Source organism: Monodelphis domestica, chromosome 2 (assembly GCF_027887165.1).
Source record: "Monodelphis domestica isolate mMonDom1 chromosome 2, mMonDom1.pri, whole genome shotgun sequence".
Taxonomy (NCBI): Eukaryota; Metazoa; Chordata; class Mammalia; order Didelphimorphia; family Didelphidae; genus Monodelphis; species Monodelphis domestica.
Window position 1 is genome coordinate 238758903 of NC_077228.1, and position 24903 is coordinate 238783805.

Consider the following 24903-nt stretch of genomic DNA (forward strand, 5'->3'; position numbering starts at 1 on the left):
AATCGTCATTCTTGGTTACCAAGAGACTACTACTATGTCACAACAGATGCTAAAAGGATCAATTATGTTCAATAACTTTCTTTGAAATTTTTTTACAAACTAGAAAGATAGGCTGAAGTCATTAACTCCAGTTAGCTTTACCATATAGTTAGTCAAGCCCAGAAACTATATCCTTATTTCTTAGTTTGCAAAAGGAATAAAAATGAGGCATAATTTTCCTTTTTTCCCCACTCCCTTTCTTAACAAGTCAATTGATAAGAACTAGTTATTAAACTAAACTGTCCAATTTACAAACTGGCACTTCTCAACCATCCCTGTGATCTGCCACCTACATTACATCCTCTTCCTCTCATTGAAACTCACATTTAGAACCCTGCAACAAAAACTGCTAGGCAGCATAATGGACAGAGCCAGACCTGGAGTTGGGAGGACCTAGGTTCAAATTTGACCTCAGACACTTCTCAACTGTATGATCTTGGCAACCCCAATTGCCTAGCTTTTGCCTTTCTCTCTTAGAATTGTTAGTGAGGGTTTAAAAAGAAAAAAAAAAAGATCCTTGGGATGCTGGTTCCTTGACTAGTGAGCATTCACCTCAACTTGCTGAGAACTAGTCCCCCCCCTCCCCCCCCGCCAAGTCACTTTCCAGCCATCTTCATGTCCTGTTACTGTATTGTGTCCATGAACTTACTTTCCTCCTCCTCAATATGTGCTAAGTAGCATAGTTTGGCACACAGTAAGCACTTAATATTTTTTTCATTTAGTCCTATGAGAAAGGAACTAAGATGTTTGCCCACCTCTTCCACTGGAAAAAAAGAGCAATATCCTCTAAGTTGGGAAGAAAATGACCTCAGTCTCAAGCTGAGGTCTGGCACAAAATTAAGACAGGGTAATCTTTAATTCTTTTTTAATTATGAACTTAACACTCAACATGAATATTTCCACATATAAAGGACAGAAAAAATGATTCCGTATATAACCATGAATCTCTCTCATATAGCCTGTTTTTATTTTTTTGACATGTTTCACTGATGTTTTTCTTTTTTTTTCTTATTACCTTAGAACACATCTTTCATAATTAATTTTCTATAAGGAAATAAGTCCTGATGACATTAACACAAATCAATCCAGAAACTTATAGAACAGGCCACGGCCAATTCAGTTCTCTTGCCAGAACTGATCAACAGTTTCAATTGAAGCATCAGAAAAAGGTTATTTAGATTGAGATGGGACCACAAATAGAAGCCTGAAAAAGATTTTGAAACTCAAAAAAGGTCTGTGGTAATATTTGGAAGGAAATGTCCTCTCTTTTATTTCTCTGAAAAAATTAAAATTACCCTCAAGGATCTTCAGGAGCATAGAAACAATATAACCTTCAGTTTAACTTCATGGAGATAGGTGAAATGAAATTGATCCTTTTAATTTGTTATAGAAAAGCCAAGGTAATTTATGCTGAGAAAAGCCCATGTTATTACAAATTATTTCTCCCATTAACTGATTCAGATAACAATGATTCTAGAAAATGGTAGCAAAGTGAAAAATATTGAGAAAGTAAGGTTGGCATTGTTTTATCTTTAAGACCAAAATATTTCTCAAAATAGATAAATCTCTATAACACTTACCCAATGAGAGGTCTTAGGTGCTTCTGTTATCCTCCAAAAAATATAAATCATATAGGCTATTCCTAGACCATAAGCACAAGGTCCATTGACCTCTTAGTAAGTTTTGTTACTAGTGGCAACTTCTGCCAGATAAGGCTTTTCTCTTCAAACATCAGATATTTATTTGCCTATGTCTTTATCAGAAGGCTTTGGAATAATGTGCTTATTTTCACATAAGAGTTTGTCATGTCCTAGAAAATTTACAATACAGAAATACAGAAAGAAAAAAAAATGAAGCACATCAAAACTTTTTGAATGATGCTCTATGCTATAAAAATAGAGGACTGGAAATGTGTGTAGTTCCTGATACCCACTGTTGCATCCTCTCTTTTAATATGCAAAGCAACTGAGGATATCTATCTAAACTTTAAATTCTTTTTCTGACTCATCTTTCCTGAGGAGCTATTTAAGGGCCCAGCCCCTACCAATCTATAAATTAAAATGGTAGTCTTTCAAGAAACATCTATTTAGCTTCTACTGTGTCTAATGCTCTGGTAGATGCTGGTTGAGATAGTTCTTTCCCTCAAATGGCCTACATTCTAAATGACAACAAAAGATTCAAGCAAGTAGCTTAACTTGAAAGCAAAACTCACCACAGAAAGAGTTGAAAACATACCATACTTAGGGATTCAAGTTCACTAGTCTTTTTCTGTCTTCATTATGAGCTAGTATATGAATTTTTCTAATCTTGTACCTACCACAAAGTTAGTTAATATTGCTGCTTTAAAGAGTGTGTCCAGAACTCATGAATTTTATGACCTTCAAGGCACTGAGGTAGAGTACAAATCTAAAAATGTGACTTAAAAGAAAAAATTTGTTCTAATCTATGTTGAAGTCCATGAAACCACATTCTATATTCTATTAGAAAGCTAGGTAAATACTGATCTGCTTGGTTTTAAACATTACTGAAAACGTAAAAATAACATAGAGGAATCCTTCTTCTATACTACCTACCACAGCTATCATCCATGGATGTACTCCTACAAAAGTAATAGATATTTCAGGAATTCTTCTGGGGGAAATGGAATAGCAGTGTGCCAAGACCCTAGAAAAGGTTTGAATGGCCTTTTGGGAATTTGATTTTGTAGAGGTTATTCGACTTTTCTATTGTAATAAGCATCTTATAACAAATTAAGTAAGGCAGAACAGAAGAGCAGTTTTACTTTGCCCTGAAAACAGGAGATCTTTTCCAACAATCTTTAGACCTTTTACAATGCTGTAGCTATCTGAAAAAGACTTGATTACAAATACTAAGAGGAAGAGGGATGTTTTTTTTAAAGCATATTTCTCTATATTTGAGATAAATGAAACATAAAATGTATTTACTAGTATTATTACCAAAAATGGATATTACTACAAATAGCTACTAGACTGCTAATTTTTAAAACACATGTCATCATGTACAAATTTTGTTATGTGATATTTCATTCAGGTCTTATGTTGGAAGCGTGCATACTCCTGATAAGATAAAACAAAGGCAATAGTACCATCAAAAGACCATTGTGATAAATGAATATTCAAATTACTTTGTGTATAATGCAAAAATGGTACAGTATAAATCCAAAGTATTATAATACAAGGTATAAAAATACTGTATCCTTAATTACCATGGGATTATAAATTCACCCACACACAGACCATTCTAGTCCTCAAATTCCAGGATCCAGAGATAGAAAGCCAGACAATAAATACTACAGATAACAGTAATAACTATGAGACAGTTTATCAGTCATGAATAGCAATATAAAAATGGAATAAAAATGGATTCAGTGCTTAGTCCCTTCTACTTCTCATCCAGGTCTCACCCTGGCAAGGCCAGGGAGGAGCAATATAAAAATACAAAAATTTTAAAATAGCTCAAAAAAGATAGAAGCCACCAACACCATAAACATAAGCAGAATACTATGGGAATCAAGTTGCAACTGGCGCCATCTTCGAGCAAAAAACAGCTGATGAAGTCTAATGTCAAATTCCCACAGTTCTTTCCTGTTAAAAGGTATCATTAAGTGAATTCCACACTAATATTTGGAGAATATGTCTCAGAATTAATGATTAAGCTGTGAGATAATTTATCAAGGAGAGAGAAGTCACTCCAAAGCAGCCAACTGCTCAATGTCATGCCGTACTTCCTTTGCATGCTCTTCAAATTCTGTTCTTTTCCGGGAGGTCTCCTTTTCCTAGAAACAAAGTAGCAAGGTATTATAATGGTACAAAAGGCTTAAGACATATCTCAGGAGCTAAATAATAAATATTTTCTAGAACTGTGGGGAAGACAATGATTCAAATATTGACACAATGTTTAATAGGAGAGAAGACTTTTTTCAACTCAGATTCTATTAGTCAATTTCATTTTTTTTTTAAAATATGGAGAAGCCTAGAGTTTTTCCCATTAACAAAATCAAGTTAGCCTACCAAGGAAGACATTGGTGGTAAAAAACTATAAAGTAGAAATCTTTCTAAAAGAGTCTTTTTGATTTGGAGAGCATTCCATTTCCTCATCACCTAATTCCATCCTGCTGTGAGGCTTCTGTTCTTAACAATACTTTTCTAAAACTTTGAAACCCAATAAGTAACCACTGTCTGCCTGAATTCATTTATTTTTAAATTCTTACCTTCCATCTTAGAATCAATACTGTGTACTCATGCTCAGTCAGAAGAACAATAAGGGGTAGGTAATGGAGGTTAAGTGACTTGCCTAAGGTTGCACAGTGAGAAGTGTCTGAGGCCACATTTAAATACAGGACCTCAGATTGGTCATGACCCTTCTGCTGTGGCAGCCCTGGCAGCAGAGATGAGAGGGTGGGATAAAACTGGAGAGACAATTTCTCAGCAAGGTAGCCTTTGAGGAGCAATAGCTCCATGTGCTGACCAGACTGACCAGCACTGACCAACATGGACCAATCCTCTATGTGCCTACAAGTCTCTGTCCTTACTGTTGAAGAGGCTCCTGAGTTTGGACCCAGCTTCTCTTGTATGCTGGAGGAGAATGGGGATAAGGAGGGGAGTGGCTTAGGCAGCTCTAGAGGGATTGATTGCCTATAGGCCTGGGTCTCAATCCACAGAGCTACTTAGCTGCCCCCTGCCTGAATTCTTAACTCTAAAATATCTAACACTATGCCCACCATCAACAACTACTTAAAACTCCTCCTCCTCCTCTTTACTCATTACAGCAACCTAGTTCATCTCTAAATCTTCCTTCTTCAATACTCTTCTGTCTTTTCTTTACAAAGGAATATGCAGCCAAGGCAAAGAAAATCAGACACTGGCTGTTTCCCAACCCTACCTATCCACTCTCATGAGTACTATCATTCTTCCTAATTTCCCATTTCTGTAAATGGTACTAATCTCCAATCACCCAGATCAGTCCTACATTTTACCTCCCTTTAACTCTGTAACAACTTTATCACCAAGTACAGAATTATACTTTATAATCTCCCTCTTTATTCAGGAATAAAAAAATTTCCAGAAATCAACTGGGGTGGGGAAGAAGAGGAAGTAGGCTCCTTTTTAGGGGAATAAAACGGAAATATATATAGTACTTTAAAAAGATGTTCTTTACATATTCACTTAGCTGAGGGCAATAAAAATACTGAAAAGAGACTATTCAGGTACTTAGGATTTACTGAATTATTTTACTTTAACATCAATAGCTGAATGGATCTATGAAATTTTCAATATGAATATTCCTCCCAATGATGCAGAATACAAGTCATCCAGCTCCTTTCATCTTGATGTAGTTCTTAACCACAGTCTTCCCATAAATTCTCCATTCTACCCAAAATGCTGAGGGTCTATCTATCTAAGTCTCATAATAATATATGGATATACTATAAGGCAGATAAGTGGCTCAGTGGATTGAAAGCAAGGACTAAAGAGGGGAGGTCCCAGGTTCAAATCTAGGCTCAGATACACTGGACAGACAGAAGGTAAGGGTTTAAAAAATGATAATAATAATAAATGGTTACCAATGCAGTAAACAGGCAATCAATCCATCTGTTATTCAGTCTTCATACATGAATGGCTTACTTCCTTTTCTAGATAGCTGATACCTTTAGGCTATTTTTTGAATAGGATGAATCACTAACATGTTGTCGCCTATCTATATCAACCACATCTCTTTCCATTGCCTCAAAAAGGAGACTCCCAATTGTGACTTCTCACAAACTGTGGTATTCTTTGTCAAAACAATTCAATGATACTATGTTTATAATTTTAATACAATCCTTTACTCTGTTTTTTAAGGACTTCCATTCTACATGTCCAATCTTATCTTTACAACTTGACCTAAGTTACCAATGTCTTCACTGTTCCTGGAATTCAATTTCATTACTTCCTCTGAGCCACTGCACATAGTCATTTCTCCCATTCAGAATGCACTCCCCATCATCTTCAGCAATCCAAAATACTCTATTTCCTTTAAGAGATAGATCAAGTAGTCTCTTCTAAATAATTCCCTCTATTTTCTATTCTCCTTCTAGCAAAGCAATTACTGATAGCAGCATATATTTTTGGCATTTACTGGAGGGGGAAGGAGGGGGAGGAATTTGAAACTCCAAACAGGTGATACAAAATGAATGAATTAAAATTAGAGAATTATGGAATTTTAGAGCAAATATTAGCCTCTTAGAGATCATCTAGTGCAATATTTGCTATCTTAGAGAATTTCTCTGAGATTCTTCTTCCTCAGTTTACTCATGGTTACAACTAGTTGGTGGTAAAGTCTAGATTAAGAAGTCAGATCCTGACTCCTTGTCCATTGTTCTTTTTTACTACAATGGTTCAAATATTTCTCCCAACATGGAAGTTCTTTTTAATGTATGCTTTATGTTCAGATTGCTTGAGAAGAGGCTTTATAACTGGTAACTGCCCCACTATAAGGCAACTGGGTGTCTAAGTTTTAAAAATATGTAAGAAGACTGAAGCTCTTTAAGGACAGGGAATAGGTCTACATTCTCAAGGCACAGAGTAGGTATTCACTCAACTGCTATAGGAAATTTTTTTTTTTTAAATAACAGTATGGTAGAGTTGGACCTAGAGAAGCTAAATATGAGCTCATATTTAATTCTACTTTTGAATTATACATACAATTTTGTTTTTGGCTCTTTCTTTGTCCAGTTTCAGGAATTCATTGAGTGTTAAATCTTCAATCTTCTTTTTAATGCTAATGAAGGCACAACTAGATGAGTGCTTTTTATGTTCCAACCTAGAAAATGAATACAGAATAACATTAAGAGAAGGCAATCTATATATAAAAGTAATGTTTAGCCTATCAAATTCTACAGTCTATTAGTAATACCTTATTCTATGTAGCCTGCTTCTCAAGTTCACCAAAACCATACATTTGGTAGCCAACACTGATTTATATTCAAATGTCATAAACAGTAAGCACTTAACAATATCCAAATATGAAGATAGATGCAAGGTAATAAAAACCTTTATCTTGGGGTATGTAAAAATTAATAGGGCTAGGAAAATAATAGAGAATAGAGAAAATAAATAAGTGGGCAGAATGAAATAAAGGCAAAGTAAACATTTAGATAAAATGCTATAAGAAATTGGAGGGAGAGATTACTTTCTATTGAAGGGGTAGAGGAAATCAGATTGCTTCACATTAGTATCTGTCTTAAAAGGATTTCAACAGGCAAAAATGTGGAAATAGCATGGGCATTGTACCTCCAAAAATTCAGGCAAACTATTATCAGAGAAATTCCTTTGCTCCCTTATACCCTTATGACTCCCAACCCAAAATATCTGACCTTGAAGATCATCCTCCTTTGATTGCCCCATTGAATTGATATGGACAAAGAGACACACTTCATTCATTTGTTTTCCAAACCTTCCCCCAACCCCTTGCTCGAGTCACATGCTCATTGTTGTAAAGAGTATAAAATCCCCAGAATTGGGGGGGGGGGGGGGGGGGAGACAGCTTTTCTATCCATGCTATTCCACCTAGGAGGCAGGCTTCCACCTATGCTGCTCTCCTACCCAGATTCAACATTACTTTCCAAATTAATAAATTTCTCTTTTTATTTCTGAACTAAGTTTCGGAGTCTTGCATTCTTGCAAAAGGTATCCTTCCCGAACCCCAGGGTTTTATCCTCTGCACCCCACAACAGAAAGAGGACATTCCAGAAATGGGGGGCAGCCTATACAAATAAGCATTAAACTAAACAAAAGGAGTCAAACTATGACTAAAGAATAGAGAAAAGTCCAGACATGGTAGAATAAAGAATAAAGAGTATGAAGGGGAATAGAGTGAATTAAAGGTTGGAAACCTAGGTTAAAGACATTGTGAATATCTTTAAAAAACAGACTGAAGAATTTGTGTCGACCTTATAGATGAGGAGTCATTGAAGGAAGACAAGGCCATGTAAATGACTATTTTTGGAACTATGCAAAGGAAGGAAGCAAGAGAAGAGAAAGATTAGAGGCAAGGCTATCAATAAAGCTATTGGTATACTCAAGGGAAGAGGTCAACCAAGGTGTTGAAAGTAGAAACATATGGACACTATAAAGTTAAAAATAAATAGAACGTGAATGAGGGTCATTTATTTTTTTTTCTCTTCCCTTTAACTTATTTTATTTTAATGCTTTATTTAATTAGTTGAGAATGAGGATCATTTAGAAAGAGTTAAAAATAACTCCAAAATTTTAAACCCACATCATTGTGAAGATTGTCAAAATGGGAAGGGAAGGTTTTAGAGAGAACATTAATTCAGTTTGAGGCTTACAGAGCTGGAGATAGAACCTGAAGGTAGATATGTCTAGCAGATAAAAATAAATCATTGGAGAGTTCAAGGAAGAGATTAATGCTAGGGAATAAGTATTTGGAAGTTATATGCATAAAGGTGATAATTGATGTCATGAAAAAAATGAATAGAGATCACCAAGGAAGCATATATTTAGAGTGAAAGGAGAGGAAGACAGTCCTAACACTACTCTACCACCACTCCTCAATACAAACAAGGGCAAGAGGAGAAACAAATCACCAGCAAAAATAACCAAGAATGAGCAGTCAAACAGTTAAGAGGTGAGCCTGAGTTCAAATGAGGAGGAAGGAAAGAGGAAGAAGAAATAAGAGGAAAAAAGAGGAAGAAGGAATGAATGGCAAATCTGGCCATTCATTGGCAGATACTACAATTAAGTGGTATTGCTGAAATACAAATCCGATCACATTACTTCCTCATTCAGGAAATTGCAGGGCTTTTCTATTACCTGTAGAATAAAATAAAAATTCTCCTGTTGGCACTTAAAAAACTCTTCACAACTTGACTCCAAACTATCTTTTAAGCTTTATTTCATACTTATCAACTGCACATAGACTGCAGTCCAAACTAGCCTTGCTATTTCTAACACACACATTCTATCTCTTATCTCTATGTTTTTGTCCAAGAACATACTCTACCCTCAGTTCCACCTTTTACAATCCTTAGTTTCCTTCCAAACTCAACTCAAACACTACCTGCTACTTGAGCCTTTCCTAATCCTCCAGTTTCCAATGTATCCTCCTCAAACAAATTAAAACATTAAAAAAAATTTTTTTAAACATTTAAAAAAACAAATTAAAAAATATATACTTGCATATCTATATGCTATCTCCCCCTACAGAATATAAACTCTGTAAGGACAGGATTGCTTCTTTTTTGTCTTTGTATCTCCACCCCCTAGCACAGTATCTGGCACATAGTAGGCATTTCAAAATATTTGATCTTCCACATGACAATTTTTCATATACTTAAAAGACTGCTTTCATATTTCCCCTCAAATCTTCTCTAGGCTTACTACATCCTGATTCTTCAAAAAATTTTAATACAATATCATTGTGATTGAATAGTAATAAATAAAACATACACTATCAAGCTTCTTTATATTTAATGCCATAAGATTGAAATATTAATTGGTTAAGAAGAACCTAGAGTAGAAAGGAGTAATCAAAAAGGATAATGTTTTCTCATGAAAGTTTTATATTTCACAAATAAGCTATAGTGGTAATTAGCTAATGTAGTTAGAAACTTGCAAAATAAAAATAAGATTTCGAAATAAGAGTTTACATGTAAGAGTAAGGAGTATAATTCTGATGCAGATCAAAGCTAAATCAGCCTGACAAGGACTTACATAGGATCATCTTCTGGTTCCCAGCCCTCTAGTTCCTTGAAACAGAAGAAGCACTGGGCTAAATCAGGCTCGTTCTCACTTGGGCAATGGATGAACCCAGCTTCAGCCATCTACAAGAGAAATTAGGTTAGGATGATTGAGAAAGCAAAGAGAAACAATATGCACAATATCCTGAAAGGCAGACCAAGTAAGTAGAGTACTGGTTTCATTTCTAGTTTTGGGCACAGTGATAAACTAGATCCCAAAGTATCATATTTCTGGAGGGCTGAGGGGTTATGTCTTACCAACTCTAAAAAGGATAAGAAAGGAAAGAATTCCTGATTCTTGGAAATGCTCCAAAACTAATCAAGCTCTTTGTTGAGATTTAGGAGTATAGTATAGTGGTAGTCTCTCGGTGACCAAGAATGACTATTGTCTTTGTACATTATCATCTATTGATGTACCCTCATGTGGCTTTGAAGTCCAAAGACTGAGGCACAAAGTTTGTGGCACATGGGGCATGGGACACCAGTTGTAACGGGAGGTGCGGTTGTGGCCTGGTGTCGGCAGCATTCACGCGCAGCGGCAAGATGTCGACGTTGTTCATCTTCAAAGGTGGTGGTGGCATGGTTAATGTGGGTTCGCCAGCTGCTTCTGACAGAGGCAGCAAGTTCTAGTTGCTTTGGTGTAATGCCAGCCCATTTCAAGTTTGACTTTAGCTGATCCTTGAATCTTTTCTTTGGTCGACCTTGTTTCCTGAGTCCAGCTGACAGTTCACCATAGAATACCTGTCTTGGTATTCACTGTGGGTCCATGCGGATGACGTGTCCAGACCATCATAGCTGGGTTTTGAGGACCATTACTTCGATGCTGGTGGAGTTGGCTCTGTCAAGGACTTCCTGGTTGGTGATTCGGTCCTGCCATCAGATCCTCATGATTGACCGGAGGGAGCGTTGGTGGAATTGCTCCAGCTGTTTCATGTGCTTCCCGTACAGTGTCCATGTCTCACAACCGTACAGGAGCGAGCTTCGGACCACTGCGTTGTACATTTTGAGCTTCGTTGCAGTGCTTACACAGCTGTGTTGGAGGACTTTGCAGCGCAGCCACCCAAGTGCCTGGCTGGCCTTTTGGATCTTAGCATTGATCTCGTGGCCTAGGGACCCGTCGTTGGAGATGGTGCTGCTCAGGTACTTGAAAGTGTTGACGTTAGAAAGCTGTGTGCCGTCGATTGTAATGCATGGCAGGTTAGTTGGCCTCCCTGGTGCAGGTTGGAACAGCACCTCTGTTTTGCTGAGGCTGATAGTGAGGCCAAACAGTTTTGTTGCAGTAGAGAACCTGTCCACAATGGTTTGGAGATGATTTTCTTGGTGGGCCATGAGAGCACAGTCATCTGCAAAGAGAGCTTCCAGGATGAGTCTCTTTTGTCTTTGTTTTTGTAGTCAGGCGGCGAAGGTCGAATAGTGAGCCATCCAGCCGATATTTGATGTAGACGCCCAGGTCTAGATCCATCACAGCATGTCATAATACTTGGGTGAAGAGTAGGTTGAATAGTACTGGAGTGAGGAGGCAGTCTTATTTCACACCATTGGAGATGTTGAAGCGATCAGAAGTCTCTCCACCAGATAGGACTTCCCCTGTCATGTCGACATGAAAGAGCTGGATCAGTTTGACGAATTTTGCTGGGCAATCGAGCTTGCTGAGGCTCACCCACAATGCGTCCCTGTTCACTGTGTCGAATGCCTTTGTCAGGTCTATGAAGACAATGTAGAGACTTAGGTTCTGCTCAAGGCATTTTTCCTGCATTTGCCTCACCATGAAGACCATGTCGATAGTGCTGCGATCTGGTCGGAAGCCACATTGTGATTCAGGCAGGTTCTGCTCTGAAACAGATGACAGAAGTCTGTTGAGTATAACATGGGCGAGGATCTTTCCAGAAGTGGAGAGTAGTGAGATGCCTCTGTAGTTGTCACAGGTTGCTTGTGAGCCTTTGTTCTTGTATAGGGCTATGATGGAGGCATCTCTGAGTTCTGGGGGCATGTCTTCCTCTTCCCATATTATGCTGGTCAGCACTATATGGAATGCCTGGACCGCCTTTCCATTTAAGGACTTGTACACCTCGGTTGGGATCCCATCTTTGTTTAATGGATTTTTGGACTTCCTCTATTGAAGGAGGGACGTCAAGTTGTTCGATGGTGCGGTTTTGGGGGATCTGGTCAAGGGCGCTTTGGTCGACTGAAGAGGGTCGGTTGAGAAGCTGACTGAAGTGTTCTTTCCACCTGTTGCTGATGCCTTTTTTATCTTTTATGAGACTGTCACCATCAGAGGATAGCAAGGGAGTGGTGGTGGGTTTTAATGGTCCATAGACAGTCTTGAGGGCACTGAAAAATTGTTTGTAGTTTTTCATATCAGCAAAATGCTGGATTTCTTCTGCCTTTTTTTCCCACCATCGGTCTTGAGATCTTCCTGATCTCACGCTGCGCCGTGGCTTGGAGTATGGAGAATGGGAAAATATATTACCCTTTCTGGGTCAGGCATAAAAGTATCAAGAATTAAAGGACTGGAAAGCAGCATCCCAGTATAAAGGGAAGAAAACTAGACTAAGAATTATAAGAGTCGAGTTCTACTCTTTGCTCAGCCCCTTTTTGGCTCTCTTTAGCTTAACCTCAGGTTAAAACCCCATTTTATGTTTTAGTGTCCTTTTTCAATAACAACAACAAAAATAATAAAGATACCTAACATTTATGTAGACTCTATTATGGGCTAGGAGCATAAAAAAAGTAACAAATTTCATCTGGAAGAACAAAAAATTAAGAGTATTGAGGGAAGCAATTTAAAAAATGGGAAGTAAGGGAGTATATAAATGGAGATTTTTAACCTCTGACTTCATTCCCCAGAAGTCCTTAGTATTTCCCAAAATTCTCTATAATCTCTCCTATCTCCCCACATTGGCGAAATCACATTATTGGTATTTAGGTGGATGTATGCTGCTCCCACGCCCTCTTTGACCTGTGAAGGGGCCGAATTCAGGTAGTTCTTTTGCTTTAGTTATTAATAATAAAACTTTATAATATAATATTTAGTTATTGTATATGGATTTTAATCTTTAAAGGAACCTAGTAGCACCAGATTTTAAACTATGTATACTACACAAAGCTGTAATCATCAAAACAACTGAAAATTGAATAAGAAATCGAGAACTTGATCACTAGAACAGATTAGTAGTACAAGGATAACGATTGTCTTTGTGCGTTTTCATCTATGGATAGATGAGTGTGCACAAAGACACTTGTTCGTGAAGGAGATTTAAGTGGAAAAGTCGATGCACAGAGACAGTCCCACTCTCTCAGCGTTGGAAGCTTGGGTCCAGTGGCACGAAAGGTTATTACACCTGGAGACTTCCTCAGCTGCATTGGATGGCCGTGTTGTCCTTTGTGCTCCAACACGCCCTAAGCACTCCACAGTGCTTTGCTGTGTCGCCCTGTCAGCCTTTGAACCTTCTCATTGGTTTCTTCCGTCTGTTCCGCCGAAGCAGTCTTCACATGCTGGGTGAGCAAAGTCCTGGTTCACCAGGGGTCGAGGACCGGATGGCTACCCCAATATATTCAAAGGATAATCACACAAACAAATATACATATACATATATATATTTAAAAATCTCATTTGATCCTCACAACAATCCTGCCAACTAAGTGTTGTTGCTTGAGGCTGAATTACTTGTCCAGTCATGCAATTAGTGTCTGTGGAACCAGGGTTCACTGTGCAACCTACCTGCCACTTTATGAAAAAAGAAATGAGAGGATGGGAAGATGGCAGAGTAGGTCATTATGTTAGGGTCCGAGTGGAAGACCACCCCAAGGAGCATACAGAGACAATGCAATTCAGGCAAGGGGAAGTTTATTACTAGCAACGCTAGGGGAGCCCAATCAAGGGGTTCCAAAAAGGCAGAGGCAGAGTGGAGTTTATATTGGTTAAAGCAGTCATAGTTGAGTTACTTGATGGGGGACACCTGGAACATTCTGTTAATGATGTTGGCTAGTGTAGCATAACAGGTGGGTGATGTTGGACAGACATGAAAGGTGGGCATATCAGGTGGGCTCTTGGACAGACATGAAAGGTAGGTGACTACATGACTACTGGCATACTTCAGGGGGCCTGTAATTCCTGGGACCTTGCCCAGAACATTCTGTTGAGGAACATTCTGTTGTCCCTTACAGAGTGAGGGTCAGTTGATTTTTACCACATAACATTCCCTACTTCTGGTTGTTCATAATGAGGAATCTTATTCATGGCTATATTGTTATTACATAGCTTAGGGGGTTGGCACTGTTGCCTTAGTACCATGAGCTGGACAGTGTTGATGCGATCCTTCACAAACCAAACCTTTGAGTCTAAGGAGCTACACAGGGGGTCAAACCTGAGGATGCACACAACCATTGGGCACCTCCTGGTGGGAGAAGGTATTTACTGTTTCTAGGAGTCACGAGGATATAAGGGAGCAAAAGAATTTCCCTGACAATAGTCTGCCTGAGTTTCTGGGGGTACAATGCCCATGTCATCTCCCCTCTCTCCAAATATCTAGGGGAAAGGATGGTCTCAGTATTCTATAGCTTCTTCAGAGCTGAGAATGGTTGTAGAGTTGTCCCTGCCTAATGTTAAGAGAGAGAGAGAGATTGACTATAGGCAATGTTCAGGTCTTTAGGCTGGAATAGTTGCCAAGGTTAACAGGGAGAGAAAGGCTGCAAACACAGGGTCTTTAGAGGCGTGTCCTCAGTGAATGCCTGGGTCCTAGGTAGGTGGGGACCTGCTTGGAGATCTGAAGGATGTCCAGCAACTGCTTCCCCTGATTGGCAGACAGGCCACAAGGGGGAGAGTCATCCCCTAAGATAGAAGTGTAGAAACCAGAACTGGGGCAAAAACTAGAACACCAAATAGAAACAGAGAAAATTAATAGCAATTGGCATTACACATTTGCATTTGGGTATCTTCTCCAACAGACTCTATCTTCAGAAGTCTTCTGACAGTAATAGATCCCTTTAGGAAATCAGATTCCTGAGTTGTTTGCAGAGTTGGTATGTGGTGTTTCTGTTAAAGAATATCCTTTTGCAAAATACACATTAACTATAAACATCTATAACAATACTATACAGATGAATTTCTTTATCTCAGATTTTGGGGTAATTCAAAAAGCTTTGAGCTATATTTCCAAGCTCAAGATCCAAACTTCAACTGGAGTAAATTAAGGTTACAAATATAAGCCATCTATGAATAATTTCACCTACTTCTCAAAGTATGCTCCCTGACAATTTAAGAATTTTCAATTATTAACCTAACAGGTTGTTTGAGGAAATGGAAACTTTAATTTTACAATTTGCATTATGTGCTGATTGTGGGAATTTGTCACCAAGGAAAGGCAGGGAAAACATGTCCTCATGTCCCAGGGGACACATAGTGAGGGCTTCACATTTAGGCCAAAGCTATCACTGGCTCATGCCATCATTGTGTCACTCAAGGTCCATTTCCAGGTGAGCCCAGAATATGCCTCTGTAACCATCCCAGGGCTTTCTCTATCTTTGTGTACTTTGTCACTTTGTCACCATTAAATCCCAGAAGTCTTCTTCTTCCTTAAAAGACAAGTCTCACCCATTTCAGCTGAGAGAAATTCTGCTTATCAGCCAATAAAAATTTCCATATACCTCAAGCAAGCTTTTCTGATCATTTACCCTAAGGATTCCTTAAAGCCTATGAGTCTACCTTATAGCAGCTATCCTTACATATTCTGGCAATAATTTACATATCACACTTTAGTCAAAAAACCTGAAATAAAGAACATGAATGCTGAATTAAGTAGCTCCCTAGTAATATAAATCAGAGCTGTATCATCTCTTGGACCTAGGCCATCTAAAAGACTAAGGCAAGACCATACAGGAATTACTTCAGGGTAACTGTCCAGAGAAATTGTATCAATTTGGAACAATTATAAGCACTTCTTTCTCTTTCCTGTGGGCAAGGAAGGGGTTAATAGCTTCTGGGCAATTATCCCAAGACTGCTTGACTTGACTTAGTTTTTAACCTTGTCCCATCCATCTTTAACAAGTGGGCTTAGATTAAAATTTTGATTGCATCAAACCCTCTTCATGATAATTTACTCTCAGTGGATTATAGTTTGAACTCCACAACTTCCAAATAACTTTGATTAAATCCTTTAGTAATCTCTCAGTGTGTAACCTGATGGGGTGTATGGGGTGCTCAGGGAGGGGTAGCACCTTTGGTACGGAGGGCTTGTCATGCCCTCCAAGGGCAGCTCTCCAGCCTCTGACCCCCACCTGACACCCAGCTCTCACTTGTGGCTCTTAGTAGCTGCTAGCATGCGGCAGCAGCCACACCCCGGGCAAGGGCTTCGACAGGCCGGCTAAACCTTGTGAGGGTAGCCATTGGGTCATCGACCCCTGGTGAACCAGGGCTTTGCTCACCCAGCATGTGAAGATTGCTTCGGCTGGCCAAACAGATGGAAGAAACCAATAAGAAGGTTCAACGGCTGAGAGGGCGACACAGCAAAGCACTGTGGAGTGCTTAGGGCGTGTTGGAGCACAAAAGACAACACGGCCATCCAATGCAGCTGAGAAAGTCTCCAGGTGTAACGATTTTTCGTGCCACTGGACCCAGGCTTCCAATGCCGAGAGAGTGGGACTGTCTCTGTGCATCGACTTTTCCACTTAAATCTCCTTCACGCACAAGTGTCTTTGTGCACACTCATCTATCATAGATGAAAGCACACAAAGACAACCGTCATCCTCAGTTACCAAGAGACAACTGCTACTGCTACTACTAATGTGTAACCAAACTGAAGTTCAAAGCATTTACCTGCACTCCTCTCAAACCTCTGTCTAAAGTAGAATAGAACCTCCAGTTTAGATTTCTTGTAGCTCAAAACATTACCACATACCTCATTAAATTCCATCAACATTATTCCAATTTATAATCTGTTGTATCTATTTCACACTAGAATTCAAGCCCTTCTTGATTTCAAGGCTGTTCAAATTTGTCTTGTTAAGGACATACAGTTTGCATATCATAAGCCCTTAACCTTTTTAGGTGGTACAAATATAGTACAAATGCACACATAATTTGTATCTGAATACATGTTCATCTCCAGATCACAAATTCCTTTCTATGCATTTTGCACATTTAAAAATGATTCATATAATCTTAGTCAAAGAAAACACCGTTTAGCTCAGTACTGGTATTATTAAATCCTATGCACAGATTACCACTTTAAAAACTTTTTGTGTGTCATATGAGTACTTGTTGCTAGTTCTGACAGCACATACATTAAAATAACATCTGATTTGAAAAATCCCAAGTTTAAATTCTAGAATAAGTTCTTCTCAACAACATAACAACTCTTTCTGGATGACTTTTACATCTTTTTAAGTAGCCAGTACAATTTCTGTCCTCATAGAATAAAACATTTCTTCTCTGTGTCAGCCTGGCTATCAATCACATTTGGACAATTCTCAAATTCACTGAAACCATTATACATTGCAAGATCTAACAAAACAAACTTCTAACCATGACTTTTTGTGTTCAATAAAAATCTGGCTAACTTTTCACATTTTACTGACAAACAGTAATATATAAAATTACATTTGTACCATATCAAAATCATTAGCAATCCTCCCAAGTTGCATGTATCAACCCTTAGAATTAATCTTTTGGACGGGGAGAGCCATTGTGGAAGAAGGGGGTTGCTCTCAGAGGGGGGTTAGGCGGCAGAGGTGGCATCGGGATGGAGGGGAGGGAAACCCAAGGATCTACAGCCATGCACAGGACAAATCTTGTTATCCTTCTTCTCCCGGCTCACCAACCCTTAGGGAGAGAGAAGATTTTCCCAGGCAGAAACCCCAAACTCCCACCGATTGTCCTAAAAATCCACACAGGCCACGGACTTGTCCTTCCGTTTCAGCCCACACAACCCCAGCTCCCACCATCTAGACCATCCAGCTCTGAGTGGGTTACACCTGGGGCTGGGGAAGGGCTCCTCTGAGTGTCAGTGGAGCAGAAAGGACATGGCAGGGGGCCAGCTCATTGCTCCACTGGGTTTTTGGCTTAACTCCTTTTCTGCCGACCAAGAGTTTTATACCAGTAGCTGAAGCCTGGGAAGAGAGGAAACCTAGGGATGTACGGGGGTGGGGGTCAATCATGGGAGGGGTTGGGGTCAGTGCCTTGGCCACCAGGATGGTAGAGGGGTTGGTGGTCAACACCAGGGGATGGACCCAGGGAGGAGGATCCAAGACCAGGTCCTGCCAGGTCAGGATATAAGGCATTTGATCGGGGACACAGATAACAAAGAGAACAAGACAGACAAAAAGACAAAGAAAGAATTCTCTTTTGGGGGTTGGAGCTTGCTCAAGGCTCCAGCCCACCTTCCCTGGTGTCCTGCTAAAAAAAAAAAAAAGACCCAGTGTCCCTTTTACTTGTCCTGTGCCTGCAGTGCACAGTGCCCTTTTACTTAGTCTGTGCCTGTAGTATGTCCACTACAGGGCTTCCTGGAATTTAATTCCGCCTGGGACTCTAACCCTGACCATCAAGGACTCTAACCTTGATATGTCAGGGACTTTAACCCTGATCACCCTCTTATTGTCTGGGGGTCAGAAGGACTCTAACCTCCTGAAGCAGAAGGACTCTAACCTCCTGAAGTTCCAACTTTGTCTCCAAGCTTTCGCAGGACTTCCTTTCCATCCAGCTAAATAGACTCGCTTCCCAGTTTTCCCAACCTGGTCCCTCGAGGGATATAGAAAATGTGGTAGACACCGGTCCACACTCACACGCAGGTGGAACAAGACCACTTAGCGGATTTGAGCTTAGCTTAGGTACCCTCGTATAAATCCTGAGGCAGAGAGGCTAGCTGGACCATTTAGCCAAATGCTCTAATTCCATGATCTGTTCCCCATAAATCACAGTCAAACAACCAAGTACACAGCCCAGACACTTAGCTCACCACAAAAGTTGGGAGAGAACTTCCCTTGTCCTGGTGGTCCTCAGGGGGTCATTTCCATCCTGGACGAGCCCCCATATGTTAGGGTCCGAGTGGAAGACCACCCCAAGGAGCATACAGAGACAATGCAATTCAGGCAAGGGGAAGTTTATTACTAGCAACGCTAGGGGAGCCCAATCAAGGGGTTCCAAAAAGGCAGAGGCAGAGTGGAGTTTATATTGGTTAAAGCAGTCATAGTTGAGTTACTTGATGGGGGACACCTGGAACATTCTGTTAATGATGTTGGCTAGTGTAGCATAACAGGTGGGTGATGTTGGACAGACATGAAAGGTGGGCATATCAGGTGGGCTCTTGGACAGACATGAAAGGTAGGTGACTACATGACTACTGGCATACTTCAGGGGGCCTGTAATTCCTGGGACCTTGCCCAGAACATTCTGTTGAGGAACATTCTGTTGTCCCTTACAGAGTGAGGGTCAGTTGATTTTTACCACATATCAATGAAACCCCACACACAAACATAATCAAAAATAACTCCACAGAATCAATACTAAAAGCAGCAAAAAACAGATAAGACAGGAGTGAAGATAAGCAGCCATGGGCACAGTAGGTTAGGAACATATTTGACTTCACAGACCCCAGTCCCCCCAGCTAGTGCGAACATCCTAGAACAAAGCAAAATCAACAGGCAGCAAGCAGCAAACCTTGTGGGCAAGACTAATCCATAGGATTGCTTAACAAGGTGAGAGCTTGCACCAAGGTGTCCAAGGATACCAGTGGAGTTGGCAGACAAAAAGAAATCAATGAGATGAATTGAATCTTACATAAGTTAAATATGATAGATGTCTAAAGAGAACCAGTACACCTTCTCAGTCATACCACTCAGTGATACGGTATGGCATATAACAGGGCACAAAAACATTAGCGTTAAATGTAGAAAAGCCAAAATAATAAATGCATCTTTCTTAGACCATAATACAACAAAAATTGTTAAAATGGACCATGGGGAAAAAATGTAAAACTAACTGAAGACTAAATAACTTAATCTTAAAGAATAAGAGGGTTAAAGAACAAATCATAAAAAAAAAAAATAAACCCTTTTTTTTTTTAAACTCTTACTTTCTGTCTTAGAATTAATTGATTCCAAGAAAGAAGAGCACTAAGGGCTAGGGAATGGAGGTTAAGTGATTTGCCTAGGGTCACACGGCTAGGAAATATCTATGGTCAGATTTGAACCTAGGACCTCACATCTCCAGAAAATGGCTCTCAATCTACTGTCACCTAGTTGCCCCTCCAAAAGTAATTTTATTAAAGGTAATGATAATAAGACACCATATCAAAAGGTACGGGATACATCAAAAGCAATAGTTAGAGGACAATTTGTATCTCTGAATACTTATATTAATATTATATTAATAAAGAAAAGATCAATGAATTGGGAATGCAATTTAAAAAACTAGAAAAAAATTTAAATTCCCAACTAAATGCCACATTAGAAATCTTAAAAACTGTAGATCACAAAACTTGAAGGTAAGAAACCATTGAATTAATAAATAATTCCAGGAGTTGGTTTTATGGGGGGGGGGGGGGGTCAACAAAATAGATAAGCCATTGGTTAATCTGATTTTTAAAAGAGAGAAGAAAACCAAGTCACTAGCATGAAAGATGAAAAGTGTGACTATGTCATCAATAATGATGAAATCAAAGCAATTTTTCAGAGTCATTTTGCTCATTTGTATGCAAACAAATTTAGTAATGGAAGAAAAATAGAATACTTATCAAAAAATAAACTGCCTAGACTATTAGAGAAGGAAATAGAAAATCTAAATAAACCTATTTTAAAAGAAAAAACTGAACAGGCAATAAATGAACTTCCACATCTGGACCAAATGAATTTTTACAAGTGAATTCTATCAAACATTTAAAAATCAACTAATTCCAATATTAAACAAATATTTGAAATAACAGGTAAAGAAGCTTATACACACACAAAGATTATACATTGTGACCAAACAGGATTTAAACTAGGAATGTAGAGATAGTTCAATATAAGGAAAATTATCAACATAATTGATTCTATCAATAACAAAATAAAAACATATATCTGTAAATGCAGAAAAAGCCTTTGAAAAAACACTCATTCCTAGTAAAAACACTGGAAAGAATAGGTATAAATGTTTTTTTTCTTAAAACGATATGAAGCATCTACTTAAAACCATCAGCAAGTATTATCCGTAATAAGAATAAGCTGGAAGTCTTTCCAATAAGATCAGGAGTGAAACAAGGATGTCCATTGTCACTAATATTATTTAACATAAGCATTAGAAATGCCAGCAATAACAATAAGAAAAAAATAAGTTGAAGGAATCACAATGGGCAAAAAGTCAACAAAACTATCTGTTTGCAGATTACATGATAATATATATGAGAAATCCTACAGATTCAACTAAAAATTAGTTGAAACAAATCAAAAATTTTAGCAAAGTAGCAGGATATAAAATATAATCATCAGCATTTTTACATATTACAAGTCCTACAAGAAGAGATAGAGATGCTTCATTTAAAATAACAATAGATACTCTGAATAATATATTTGGGAATATACCTGCCAAAACCCAGGTACTACATGAACATAATTATAAAACACTTTTTACATGCAAAAAAAGTCAGATCTAAATAACGGCAGAAATAGTCATTGTTATTGAAGGGGCAGAGTCAACATAATTAAAAAGACAATTCTACCAAAACTAATCTACTTATTCAATGCCATACCAATTAAATGACCAAAAAAGTATTTTGAGCTAGAAAAAATTATAACAATTAATTTGGAAGAAAAAAATTAAGAATATCAAGAGTTAATTTTAAAAAATGTAAAGGAAGGAGGTCTAACAGTATCAGATTTTAAGTTGTATTATAAAGCAGTAATTATCAAAACTATCTAGTACTGGCTAAGAAATAGAAGGCTAATTTAAAAAATTGCAAAGAGCTGCATGGGATAATGAATAGCAAAATGAATAAAAGCAAGAGAATGCCATATACAACTACAGATCTAATATTCAAAGAATTGTGAATGTTACCTCCAGAGAGTGAAGTGAAAGGCAGAAACATAAAGGACATAACTTGTATGAATATATCTGTTTCTCAGGTGATACCTTCTGTGATGGGGGGGTTGGGACACATGGATAAATTCTATTAAGAATTTTTTTTTTTTTAAAACAGACTGAAACAGGGAGCCAGCTAAGTGGCTCAATTGATTGAGAGTCAGGCCTAGAGATGGGAGGTCTTGGGTTCAAATGTGACCTAAGACCCTTCCCAGTTGTGCGTGACCCTGGGCAAATCATTTAACCTCTGTAGTTTAGCCCTTATGACTCTTCTGACCTAGAACCAATATACAGTATTCTAAGATGGAAGGTAAAGGATGGGGGAAAAAAACCCAACATTTTGTAAAATGGGGAAATGAAGCACCTCATAGGCTGGAAACATAGTATAGTATATTAATGTAATAAATATAATCAGGGGGAATCTGATCCTGCTTTTTTCTTTACAAAAAGAATGGGTTAAACTAGATGACATCAAAGGTCTCTTCCAATTAAAAAGCTCGGTAATTCCTAAAATGATTAAAAACTCTCCAAATCCCTTAAACCTGAAAGCCTTTGTGACACAATTAACTATTACTAGGAAAGATATGATAGATACCTTTCAAGATTAGGAGTCACACTGACCAGTAAAGGCCTTCTATGGGAAGATCTATATGTGTTTTTGCAGATGAGGATGTTAATGGGAAACAAGATGCTTCTCATCCCTTTTGTCATTTCACAAAACCATCCCTTTTCTCATTTCTTATACCACAATAGTACTCCATTGTATTTTGTATACCATAACTTGTTCACTTTCCCCAAATGACGGGCACTCCCTCGGTTACCAATTTTTTGCCACCACAAAAAGAGTTACTATAAATATTTTTGTACACATGGATCCTTTTCCTCATTCTTTGCTCTCTTGGGGTAATAATAGTGATATTGCAGAGTACACACTACCTGGCAATGAGCAAAGAAAGCACTCTTTAACACTCAATGTGTGGGAGAAATGGGTAGTTAATGGGACCGAAATATGGAGTCGTGAGATTTTTGAGAAAAGATGAGGGGGCGGGGCAAGAGAGGAAAGAAAGGAAAAAAGGAGGGAGGGACGAGGTGGGGAGAAAGGTGAGGAATGTGGTAGAGGGTGGAGAACTATGGAGAGGGATTGGGTGGAGGAAGAGGAGAGGAGAGGAGAGGAGAGGAGAGGGAGACGGAGACGGAGACGGAGACGGAGGGAGAGAGAGACGGAGACGGAGAGAGAGAGGGGGGGGGGGGAGGTAAGTGGGGCAGTGAAAGGGGGAAGCGTGAAGGGGGGGAGGGGAAAGAAGCGGAAGGGAGTGGGGGAGGTAAAGGGAATCCTGAATTAACTGGCCTGGAAGGAACAGCGTCCCAGCCCATCCGTCTCACCCGCTCCGGTGTGCAGGCGCAGTCCTCCGTAAAAGGCCAGTTCTGGAAGGTAGAGATGCGGGTATCTAGCAGGTAGAGCTGCCACATAGGAGGTAGCGGCGGGACGCTCATTTTTGTGCCGCTAACGCAGACCATTTCAAATTCAGCCGCCGCGTGGCATGCCGGGAGCGCTTAGGCTTTTTTTAGTGCACAGCCTCCTGGGAACTGGAGGACCGGCGTCGCAAGGCATGTTGGGAATTGTAGTCTCTTGTTTTATTTTTATTTTACAATTTTTAATCATTATTTTCTGATATTTTGAGATCAATGTTCTCTCCCTCCCACTCCTCTCCCCTCCCCAAAACTGCAAGTAAAATGATATATAGGCTGTATATGTGAATAACACCTTCCCATTTTTCAAAATGGCAAAGCACTTGGCACAGTGCCTAGCACATAGCAAGGGCTACATAATATTAGCTGTTATTCTCCTCCCCCTTCCTCCTGCCCCATTACGTTTTAAAACATTAACGTTCCTTTTTAAATATATTTTTATTTCAGTAAATATTTCCCAATTACATAAAATTTCTTTTAATATTTTTTAAATATTTGTGTATCAATTATAAACATGTGAAGTCATGCAAACATTTCCATATTAGCCATGTCGAGAAGAAAAGAACACACAAAGGAAAAAAAAAACAGTTTAGAAGTTATACTTCAGTTTACACTCAGTTTTCTTATCAGTTTTCTCTGGAGATGGAGAGAATTTTTCATCATGGAACCTTTGGGATTGTCTTAATCAGTGTAACTAAGTCACAGTTGGTTCTGCTCACTTCACTGCATCATTCTCTATAATTGTTCCCAGGTTTCTCTGAAAAGCATCTCTCTCAACATTTCTTATAGAACAAAGTATTCCATAACAATTGCATACTACAATTTGTTCAGTCATTCCTCAATTGATGAGTATCCCCTTAGATTTTTTTTAATCCTCCCTACTGTTTGTTTTGCCTATGATTATTGCCTCTATCTTAACTCTTTTCTAGCTAAATTTGTTTTCTATTGAGTTGGATACACTAAACTCTTTTTATGTAAGTGAGTGGGTATATTGTATGTTTTCCATCTTTGTCCATTTTGGTTGAGTGAGATTCATCAAATTGCATTCTACACAGTTTCCTACTTCTTACATAATTATGAGAAATATCAAGTTCTACCTCCCCATTTCATCTTTTTAGATGAGTATTTAGAGTATTACTTTCTTGGTCCTCTTCAGGCAAAATGAATCCTTCCCCTAGGTCATCGTGGTCTTCGTCTTCTTCGTCTTTCTTCTTTCTTCTTCTCCTTCTCCTTCTCTTTCTCCTTCTCCTCCTCCTCCTCCTTCTCCTCCTCCTTCTTCTTCTTTTTTCATTTAACTTTCTTAATTCCCTTTGAAGGTATGAAGGTTCTGAAAGAACACTTGTTTCTCCTCCCTTTATTAGGTGTTAACACTGAATCATCCTATGGCCCTTCCTAACTACTCAGATAAATTTTACTTTAGATTTGTTTCAAAATTCCTACTAAGATCTGGTCTTTTCTACAGAAATGTTTGAAAATTCTAGTCTATTAATATATGTTTTATTTTACTCTGTAATTTTATCTTGGTTATAAGCCTCTATCTTTTGCCTTTTGGAATATTATATTCTACAATCTCCCCTTGTTCATA

The 24903-nt window shown here is 38.7% G+C and overlaps 1 protein-coding gene across 1 annotated transcript; it reads right to left on the minus strand.

Moving 5' to 3' along the window:
• Positions 1 to 887: 887 nt before the first annotated feature.
• BIRC5 (baculoviral IAP repeat containing 5) lies at positions 888 to 23409 on the minus strand. The gene is made up of 4 exons (XM_001380392.5): positions 23232 to 23409; positions 9774 to 9883; positions 6744 to 6861; positions 888 to 3835 (listed from the first exon to the last, which is right to left on the minus strand). Exons 1-4 carry the CDS (start codon positions 23364 to 23366, stop codon positions 3746 to 3748), a joined length of 453 nt encoding a protein of 150 aa, XP_001380429.1. The 5' UTR covers positions 23367 to 23409; the 3' UTR covers positions 888 to 3745.
• Between the last annotated feature and the right edge of the window lie 1494 nt (positions 23410 to 24903).

What these genes read in the sequence shown, in the direction of transcription:
- BIRC5 (XM_001380392.5), bottom strand. Translation starts at nt 23,366, where the DNA reads ATGGTCTGCGTTAGCGGCACAAAAATGAGCGTCCCGCCGCTACCTCCT. An exon ending in GAACCAGAAGATGATCCTAT is followed by an intron (nt 6,862 to 9,773) that starts GTAAGTCCTTGT and finishes TTCATTTTCTAG; the next exon opens with GTTGGAACATAAAAAGCACT. An exon ending in AAAGAGCCAAAAACAAAATT is followed by an intron (nt 3,836 to 6,743) that starts GTATGTATAATT and finishes CTTTGTTTCTAG; the next exon opens with GAAAAGGAGACCTCCCGGAA.